At 43.6% G+C, this 10,453-nt stretch overlaps 1 protein-coding gene across 1 annotated transcript in view; it reads right to left on the bottom strand.

The window, feature by feature from the left end:
* Window positions 1–565: 565 nt before the first annotated feature.
* ALX1 (ALX homeobox 1) overlaps window positions 566–10,453 on the bottom strand; it is a 32,624-nt gene continuing 22,736 nt past the window's right edge. Inside the window, exon 4 of the mRNA XM_015417271.1 lies at window positions 566–1,092. Coding sequence (XP_015272757.1) covers window positions 772–1,092 — 321 coding nt within the window. The 3' untranslated portion in view covers window positions 566–771. The remainder of the gene's footprint in view (window positions 1,093–10,453) is intronic.

The following is a 10,453-nucleotide window of genomic DNA, read 5'->3' as shown; positions in this document are numbered from 1 at the left end:
TGACTTGGGTCCCTCGGGGTGGCCCTGGTCATATGCCCTACATTACAGATGGTTCTGAAGCCAGATAAAACACAGACCAATAGAGCAAGCATAATATAAGAGCTATGGCAAATTATATACTCTAGGACAGTGGTGCACTGGATGGTCATTTTCTTTCTCTCAGATCCATGAAGCACAGTATTAAACACAAGGTGTTTGAAAGTGCTAAAGTCTAGAAGCTCCCGTTGTATCCACTGGGACTCATACAGAGCCTGATAGGGAAAATTAGCTCATTGTGCAAAGCTTTCCAGCATCTCTCATTTATTAAAACAGAGGAGCACTAGATTTATTTCTTGTACAGCTAACAAAAAGATTTCCCTTATAGTACTGACATAACAAATATATTCTCTTCTCTTGACTTCCTGTTTTATAGTGAATAAGACATTCCACTTATACACAATGTTGACATCCAGCAATATAAAGCAGATATACATCTTTAACAAGTTTATTGTTTTTTGCAAGTTTTACAATCTTATTTCATCAATCAGTACAATAAAACACATTTGGCAAGTTTTCAGAGGGCTTTTGGACATGGTGGATCTATTGAGTCCTCGTATATGTTTATGCTTAAATGTTATTGTTAAATAGCACATTAGGGATTTGCATAAGCAGTCATCATCCTGATCACTAGCAATTCTTCACACAGCAGCTTATTGTTGATTCCTTTAAATATGGGAAATTAGAATGGTGAGGGTTTGGTGTGACATTTAAATGGAAGGCTATTCTGTTACATTACATTGCCCAGGAGATGTTGGCAGTATGTTCTTTAGCTTTCATTCGTAGAACCGCAATACTTGAGGACCTGCGTTCAAATTCCGGCTTGGTTTCAAATGGATGTCCGTTGGTCGTTCCAGACAGTAGAGAGTCAGTGAAAAAATTGTTGAGGGGAACATGGCTGAATTGGCTCTGATGGTTGGAAAAACCCGAGTACCCAGAATCCGTCCGAGGTGAGTGGGAATAAGGGGTCATACAAGAGGAAGTGTCACGTGGAAGCATGCAGGAAGTCACCACTGAACTGCTAGCTGCATTTCCTGTCCACAAATTATTCTGGATCTGGAACATATAAAATAAAGAACATTAAATGACCACTTTTGTTCTGCTCTACTTTTCTGCTGCATTTGGCCTGTTCTCTGCCAATGATGTGACCCATCTGACACTCAAGTCATAGTCTAATACGATTTCTGTAGAAACGATAAACTGGATGCAAAGAGGAACCCAAGCATCATCTTTACAAATTGTGCTGTTTCTATAAAAATGTTCAAAATCTAGCTGAGATGGTCTTCCAGCGAAAGGGGGTTCCACTTGTCATCACCTGACTGAGAGACAGCCAACTTTCTCCTTGATTCACTGAGAGCATAGAAGGAGATTTATATAATAGACTGACCTCCAGGTTTCACCAGAGGAGCTCAAAAAGGTGTTGTCTACAGGGTTTCTCTTACTACATCCATGTATCTAGCACCCAAGAGGGGGGGTGCAGTTTCCCTGCACTTCCAAAGGTATGTAAGGTCCACACATCTTTTGCTTTGGGGAAGATGCACAAGTTCCTTCTTTGCTCAGAAGAATTGCCTTGCAAAATCAGGCTCTCTAATCAAGCATTCTCTTTCCAACAGAAAACAGTAAGACGCCTTTGTGCACACACTAATAAGACATAGCTATTGTGTTCCCCAGTCATTGATCCCTGCCAATTGATATTCACAGGCATACTGCCTTTATTTATTGAGAAGTTCAGGTTAGCAAGCACGGCTATTAAGAGTAGATTAACCTATCCTCTCTTCCACGGCCAAAACACCTACTCTAGGGGCCATCAGCACATCTTGCAGTCCATAAGTGCATTAGGTGATACGTGGATAAGTACCTCCTTCCGTCTGTCCTGAACCTGCTGCCAGCCAAATTCTCTGGATGACTCCGAATTCTAGTATTATGAGAGAGAAAAAGTTCTTTATGTCTATACTCTCTTCCCCATTCATAATTTTAGAAAGCTATTTCAGGTTATCAAGTTAATTATATATTGTACTTTGTATAGTCTGAACCGACTAGTTGAGCCCGACTTGGACAATGGGCATCACAAAATTCCAAAAGAATTGTTTCATACCTCCTCTGCTGTAGCTTCTTCATTATGCAAAGTCACCCTCAGTTCAAATAAATGGATGACGTTGCATCAGGATGAACCCTGCTGGGTCAGACCAGTGGTCGTCCATTTAGTCCAGTTATCCTGTCGCACAATAGCCAACCAGAATGCCCCAAAGACTGAACAAGCAACAGCACAGAGTCCAAAGCTATTTCCCTCTGGCAACTGATATTCAGAGACACGGGGCGGAAAGTGCTGTCAAGTCACAGCAGACTTATGACAACCCTGTGGGGTTTTCAAGACAAGAGATGTTCAGAGGTGGTTTGCCATTGCCTGCCTCCATGTCACGACCCCTGTGTTCCTTGGAGGTCTCCCATTCAAATACTTAGCCAGGGCTGAACCTGCCTAGCTTTCAAGATCTGTTGAAATCAGGCTAGGCTGGGCTATCCTGGTCAGGGATTCAGAGACATATTGCCTCTGAATGTGTAGTTAGCTACTAGCAATTAATAGATCTATGAACTTGTCTAATCTAATTTTTAACTGTACCCTGTGGCAGTGAGTTCAGATGTTATCTATTGTGTGAAAAAGTGCATTTTTGCCTGCCCTGAATCAACTTCCCAGAATATTAATGGAATGCTACTAAGTTGTAGCATTATGGTGGTGGGATTCTGAAGTTTCCGGGCTAGATGGCTTTTCCTTACCAATTTCAAGCAGCCCTATGATATGTTTATGGTCATTTTGCTATCCTTTATACACTACCATAAACTTTAGTAGCAAAACCTTCTAAGAATTCTTGGTTCATGCCCTCTTCCCCACCTATTCCAAAATTCTACACCCACCACCCCAATAGATTACTGACACCTACATCATGCCTCAGACATAGGTATGTGCAAAAGGCCCTTCTCTGGGCTTTTGCTTGGCCCTTCTTTTCCCATCTCCATGAACAGGGCCTATAGTTCAATAGTAAAGCATATTAATGGAAAGGCAAGTTGTACATGAAGTAAAGTCTCAGATTCAGTCATGGCATCTTCAGCGAAAGGTTCCCTCGTACCTTCTGTTTTAGGATGCTCAGGATCACAGCTAGTCTTTTTGTATTGTCTGTAATTGGGCTGGTGATATACTGAATAAACTGAACTGAACCACAGCTAGTCTTACTGTATAATACAGCACTATATGGACCAATGATCTTAACGCAAAATAAGGCAATTCCATATATACACCTGTTTGTCATGGTCACAGAGATAAACCTTACTATGGTATTCATAAGAAACAGGAAGTACGTATGTTGAGAAGGGAATGACATGCTGTCACAGAACACCCACTACCTTAAAGAAAGTGCTCTCCTAGATAGCCACAATGAAACTCTGTAAGGAACAGTCACCAAATATTGAGAAATATTAAGAAATTTCATCTTCTCTAACAGGCAATCTCCTCAACTGAGATGTCACAAGGTGTTCAAGTCTAATAATATGCCTTTCAGTATATGTTTCTAAATAAAATACTCAGGGGGATTTTTATGTCTGCTCCCCAAAGTGGCAACATTATCTCCTGCATTTTGATAGAATCAAGAAATTATCATTGTGATTGTTTTTAAAATAAGTGTGCCACAGGACATGCAGAAAGCAAACATAAATCCCAAAGTATTTTGGATGCCCTCAGTAATCTCCTTGATCAACCTGATTTGCTGTTAAATATGAGGTACCTTATAAAAAAACTTGGTATCTCTCATTAATTAATTTTTAATTTATGTATTTGATTTAGACCCTGCCCTCCCCACCGAAGCAGGTTCAGAGCAGGGTATAAAACTAAATGGCAATATTTCTGTGTCATTTTTCTCAGGTGATGATTGTACTCCAACACTGTATACCTTACTTAAAAGTAAAGTCCCCTACACATGCATGGGAGTCACTTCTCCAAGCTGTGATTAAACAAGTCTCATGATTAAACAAGGACATGCAAATTGAGCTGAACTAGTTTGTTGAATGGCTGGTCAACATCATCATGTATTTTCCTTATTTTAAAGACAGGCTACACTGGAGGCTGCCCTGGCTACCTTTATTTCAAATTAAACCACTACGGCTCCAAATGTAGCCAGCAAATTATTGCCAACTTTGTTTACCCTCACCTGCTCATTGACTGTGGCAAGAAGTCCCCTGATGTGCTACACAGAAAACAGAAGGATTTAGTTGATACTGCTCAGCATCAAAAGCATTCATTGGTGGGCTGTTCAGGAACACCTTTCATCATTGCATGAGGTTTCAGGGTGCCTGCTAATTCTCCCAACCTCTAATGAGCAACCTAGCCTATTCTAGACAACCGAGTTATAGCCTAACCACTCTCAAGACCAGGCCTGATTATCCCAACCCTCTTGAGGCAGCATGAAGCACACTAAAAAGGTCCTCCAAAGGCCAATCAGGGGACTTCCAAAAAATCCTTGCTTGGCTCCAAAGCGACCAACAAATCCCATACAGCCATAGATTGGACAGACAGGTAAGCAACAGCAGGTAGCAAATGGCTGTGAGGAGGGGGCAGGGAGCCACTTTTATACTCTCCCCGAGTCACCCTCCTATAGGCCTGGCACTTAATGCCCTCAGATTCATATGCTGTGCCTTAGATGACTTTAGCAGGGACCAGCAACATCTTTAGCTGTAATAGCCACAAATGTCCCCCCCCCCTAGTTTAGATTGCACGCTCCATGGAGCAGGGACTTGTCTTTGCTTATGTTTCTCCATAAAGCAAAATGTAGATGGTGGTACTATGTCAGTCATTATCTAAATGAATGTCACCTCTCTCTCTCAGTTCAGCCTTGCAAAAATTTCCAGGATTGCAATAAAGTGATAGCCTTCCTAGCGTATTCTGGATGGCTGTTCCACAACATTGGAGCAACCCCAGATAAAACCCATGAATCCGCAGAGACCAGTTGAACCTGCATGCACAAAGGAACAGACCCTGACTGCAAGAGCAGATCTTTATATGCTTAGAGGCTGTTCTTGGGTACTAATCCTCATATTGAACCTGGAAACTTACTGGCAGCCAATGCAATGTTCTCAACACTGGCACAATGTGCATAATTCAGCAGGCACCAGACAACACATGTGTCACCACATTTTGCACCAGTTCCAGTTTCTGCGTTGTTTTCAAAGAAGAAGAAGAGATTGGATTTATACCCCGCCCTTCACTACCCAAAGGAGTCTCAGAGAGTCTTACAAATTCCTTTCCCTTCCCCTCCCCACAACAGACATCCTGTGAGGTAAGTGGGGCTGAGAGAGCTCTTGACAGAAACTGCTCTTTTTCAGAATCAGCTGTGCCAGAACTATGGCTTGCCCAAGGTCATCCAGCAGGTGCAAGTAGAGGAGTGGGGAATCAAACCCGGTTCTCCCAGATTAGAGTCTGCACACTTAACCACTACACCAAACTGGCTCAAAAAGAGTACAAGGAGGACTACCTAAAACTTTCTAACCATCACTGCTGCTACTGCTGAGTGGGCCTTCTAGCCAAGAAGATTCAGGGGTTTTTGCTCTCCACATCCATCATAATGAGTGTTGTCAGGCCCTTACTCAAATAGCCAACAGCATGATGTCACCAATGTCCTTTCTAAGACTTGCTAGGAGTCCTCTCTAGGAATCTAGGTTTTGCCATAGAATTTCTGGCAATTCCTAGAGAGGTCTGACATCCAGGTTTCCCCTGAAACTATGCTATTTTGCTTTGTTAGTATGAAAGCACTATGCAGTCATACAGAAACAGCTCTTTACTGAATCTTGGACTCAGGCATAGAAGCCAAAGTCACACCCAGTTGCTGCTCGGCAACTTATTTAGAGATTCACTGCCTCTGAACATTGAGCCATCATGACTAATGGTTATTGCTGGATCTGTCCCCCTGGGGATTTGAATAGTTAAAGTCATTTAAACAAGCAGCTATTAGTCTATCCTGTATCAGTGGTTCCCCCAAGTCAGGCATTGTACAAAGGAGTACTTTCTATAGCTGGTTCTGAATCAACTGTCCAGCGACTTCACTAAATGCCCCTGAGTTCTAGAATAATGGAAGAGAGAGAAAACATAGCCACTTTCTCTACCCTGTTCATAAATTTGTAAACATCTACCATGTTCCCCTGTTGGTACTTCCCCCCCCCCCGAACTGAAAAGTCCCCCAAAATCCTGTCATCACTTTATATTTCCAAACTAATGCTCTAACCCAGAATTTTTGCTGTTTTTTCAAATGGCGTACTTATACCCCAGTAGAGCTTTTGAAGAATGGTGGGATTGTCTGAAGGAGTGGAGGAAAACTGGGTAGACAGGCAGAATGAGTTACAAGGGCCCCTGCCACATGGCAGGGGGAAAGCCTCTAAAGGCGCGGCTTTTAAAAGCCGCCCCAACGTTGAGATGCCGCGGTGGGATCCCACGGATCCCCTGGCCGCGGCGCCTTTTCTCCCCGGCACGATCAAACGCCGGGGAGAAAACACGGCTCTTACCGGGAGCCGGCCGAACTGCGCATGTCGGAGCATGCGCAGTTCGGCTACGGGCCGGGGGTTGTGCCGGCGCAAGGACACGCCGGCGATCAAACGCCCGGTTTGTAGCGTGGCTTCCCGTTGAACCACCAAGGTAGGTGGTTTCAACTTGAGGCGGATTTCTGCGGGGAAGGTCCAGTTCGGGGACGGAAGCTCGACGCTTCCCAGATGTTGTGTTGTGATCGCGCCGGTTTGATCCGCCCCCAAACTGTCCCCTCCCGGCCCAAATCGCCTAGTGTGAAGGGGACCAAAGCAAGGTAGGAATGGACTCTTTAAAGAGCCCACACATATTTATGTGCAACTAGACTTCTGCTGTTTTATCCTGAATTTATCCCCCTTTATTTGTTTGGAAATGCTAGAATTTAACCATACAAACTGTACCAAACAAAATCACTGAAAATTAGAAAAGCTGGCAAACAGGTTAACATAACTTTCTTTGGAGGAAAAAAACAAAACCATAGTGTCGATGGTGAAAGAACCCACAAAGCAGGTCTGCTCAGTATCCTACCTAGGTTTATTCAATTGTACTGGCAATATCGCACAGAATTGTCATGGCCAGTTTGGTGTAATGGTTAGGAGCGTGGACTCTAATCTGGAAGAACTGTGTTTGATTCCCTGTTCCTCTACACACAGCTGCTGGTGTGACCCTGGGTCAGTCATAGTTCTCTCAGAGCTATTCTCATAGAGCAGTTCTCTCAGAGCTCTCTCAGACCCACCTACCTCACAGAGTGTCTGTTGTGGGGAGGGGAAGTGAAAGGAGATTGTAAGCCACTCTGAGACAACTTCAGGTAGTGAAGGGCAGGGTATAAATCCAATCTCCTCCTCCTCTTCTTCTTCTTCACCTGATTCAATTTAAAAGTTATGTGTCATAAGTCTACTTGTTTAGTGTTTTTGGAGTTACCAGCCATTCCTTTTAAGTGGGTGGAAGCTTGCTGCAGTGTTGCTACTTAACAAAATACATACTATAAGTGTCTCAAAATAAAGCACTAAGAGTAAAAAAATTATTTTGGAATTAAAAATAAATACAGCCCTGTTTCACAATAAGTAGAAACTATCAGTGCCTCTTCTGGTATGTGGAAGGGAAAGGAGACATTATGTACATGATTTTAAAGAAAATATTTTCCTTGTTTAAATCTTCTGTGATCTGTGTACTATATAAAAGGCAATTCAGGGAGATTCTGAATAAGCCTATACATAGATCTGATCTCTGGTTTCTGTTAACATCACAAGCATCTTGAGTTTTTCTCTTGTGGTTACCATGAAATCACCCAAGAACCCTCCAGGATACTTGCTTACTATAGTGTCTCTGTGCACATATGCACACACACACACACATACAAGGCCTTCAACCTTTAGGCTGCAATCCTAAGGACATTTTCTTGGAAGAAAGCCCTTTTGAATAACCTGGAACTTACTTCTAAGTAGACATACTTACTTTCATTCTCTTAAAAGCAGTTTAACTTGTCCATTAATCAACTCAGGCTTTAGTTGCTTATTTAATTGAGAGCAATTGCAATCTATCAGGGCCAATTTTGATCTGCAAAGCAGAGCCTCAAGAGCGCACATTTATTATTATTTTTAAAAATTATTTTGGCTCTGGTGTGGTTCTGTACTAGGATATGCAAACTAAAATATTCAAGATGGCCTATTCCTAGAAGAATGGTAGCTTGTTTGAGTATAAAATATGTAGGCCCTCTTCCATTTCCTTCAATATCTCTTGAGGACCTTCTTCACACATATGAACCAAGCAGTGACCTTAGAGCTGCTGGGTCCTTGCCCTGTGTGATCATGATGACAACTTAGGGATGCCAGTCTCCAGGTGGGACCTGGTGATCCCTCAGAATTACAGCTCATTTCCAGACTACAGAGATCAGTTCTCCTAGAGAAAATGGCTGCTTTGGAGGATGGACTCTGTGGCATTGTATCCTACTGAGGTTCCTGCCCTCCACAGACTCCATCCCCAAATCTCCAGGAATTTCTCAACCAAGATCTGGCAACCCTTGGTGATCAAAGCAAGGACAATGGCTTTCTTCCATCACTGCACCTAGACTATGGAATATTTAAGATAACCATCTGATATCCTTCACCTTGCAATGTCACATTCAAACATTTCAGTGTCGGAAAGCACTTAGCAGTGAGTTTTCCTGGACTTGAATCTAATGGATTGTTTCCTTGTTCGAGTGCTGTGTTATCTGAGTCTGCTGTTTATGCCATTTGGAACTGTATGGTTTATATGAATTGTTTTACTGTTGTTGCTGTTGTTTCATTTTTACTATGCTGTCCTTGCCCTGGAAAGATCTTCTAGATCAAAGTGCAGAAACTTCTTCAATTTTTCATGCCTCTGAAATATGGCTTTGGCAACTTTCATTTCTGGTTGGACAAAAAAGACCCTAACAATAAGAAGCTGATGAACAACACAGCTGATTAGCTGGTTAGCATTCGGTATATTATCATTTTGTATTTGTGGCTAGCTAGACAAAACCGCTTATGTCACAAGGGTTGCTTGTTAAGTCAACAATGCTGTAGGCAGGGATGGTTTGAGGAGGGAGAAATGGCCCTGGAAAAAGGCCCCCCATTCTGCCTTTGCCACACACACACCCCAAAGGGGGAAGGGTAGATCATGCCTGGCCAGCCACAAGGAGGATGTGCCTGGAGAAGATGAAGATGAAGACGAGGAGGAAGAGGAAGAGGAAGAAGAGTTGGCTTTTTATATCCCACTTTTCTCTACTCTAAGAAGTCTCAAAGTGGATTACAATCACCTTCCCTTCCTATCTCCACAGCAGTCACCTTGTGAGGTAGGTGGCACTGAGGAAGTTTTGAGAGAAACTGTAACTGGCCCGAGGTCACTCAGGTTTCAGGTGGAAGAGTGGGGACTGAAAGCTGGTTCTCCAGATTAGAGTCCACTGCTCTTAGCCATTACACCATGCTAGGCTGGCTATACATTCCTTACCCCACATGGCCAGGGCCAGCTGGGTGTTTCCCTTGCCACAGTGAGGCTAGTGCCAGCTCTGTGCTGGGCCAGGTAGTCTGAACCAGGCATCTCCTTTTTGTGGCTCCAGCTCACAGCAGTGGGGACTCACACACACCCAGTCTTTGGGCAGGGGTGGTCCCAGTGAGGTTGTGGCCCCCAGGCTGGAGTGGATATATTGGGGGGGGGGAATCCCTAGGTCTTAAACCCACTGGAAATTTTCCTGGATGGCTTAATGGCCTATCCACCCCTGACTGCTGGATATTTTAGGAGAAATCCTAAGTAGGTCTACTCTGAAGTAAGTCAGGAAAGACTCTTCAGATTGCAGCCTTTGTCAGTCATGCATCAAGCACACTAGATTAAGAACATAAGAACATAAGAGATGCCAATGTTGGATCAGGCCAAAGGCCCATCCAGTCCAACACTCCGTATCACACAGTGGCCAGAAATGCCAGTGCCATCAGGAGGTCCACCACTGGGGCCAGGACATTAGAAGCCCTCCCACTGTTGACCCCCCCCCCCAAGCACCAAGATGACAGAGCATCACTTGCCCCAGAGCCCCTATCTATACCTTGTGGCTAATAGCCACTGATGGACCTCTGCTCCATATGCTTATCTAATTCCCTTTTGAAGCCGTCCATGCTTGTAGCCACCACCACTTCCTGTGGCAGTGAATTCCAAGTGTTAATCACTCTTTGGGTGAAGAAGTACTTCCTTTTATCCGTTCTAACCCGACCGCTCAGCAATTTCATGGAGTGCCCACGAGTTCTTGTATTGTGAGAAAGGGAGAAAAGTACCTCTTTCTCTACCTGCTCTTTCCCATGCATCTATATATCTAATACCGAAGTAGCCCCCTCTGTGCGGATATCTAAA

This window comes from Gekko japonicus, unplaced genomic scaffold (assembly GCF_001447785.1).
Source record: "Gekko japonicus isolate JY-2015 unplaced genomic scaffold, Gekko_japonicus_V1.1 scaffold1696, whole genome shotgun sequence".
In the NCBI taxonomy this organism is placed as follows: domain Eukaryota; kingdom Metazoa; phylum Chordata; class Lepidosauria; order Squamata; family Gekkonidae; genus Gekko; species Gekko japonicus.
This window is presented reverse-complemented; position numbering and strand designations above follow the sequence as displayed.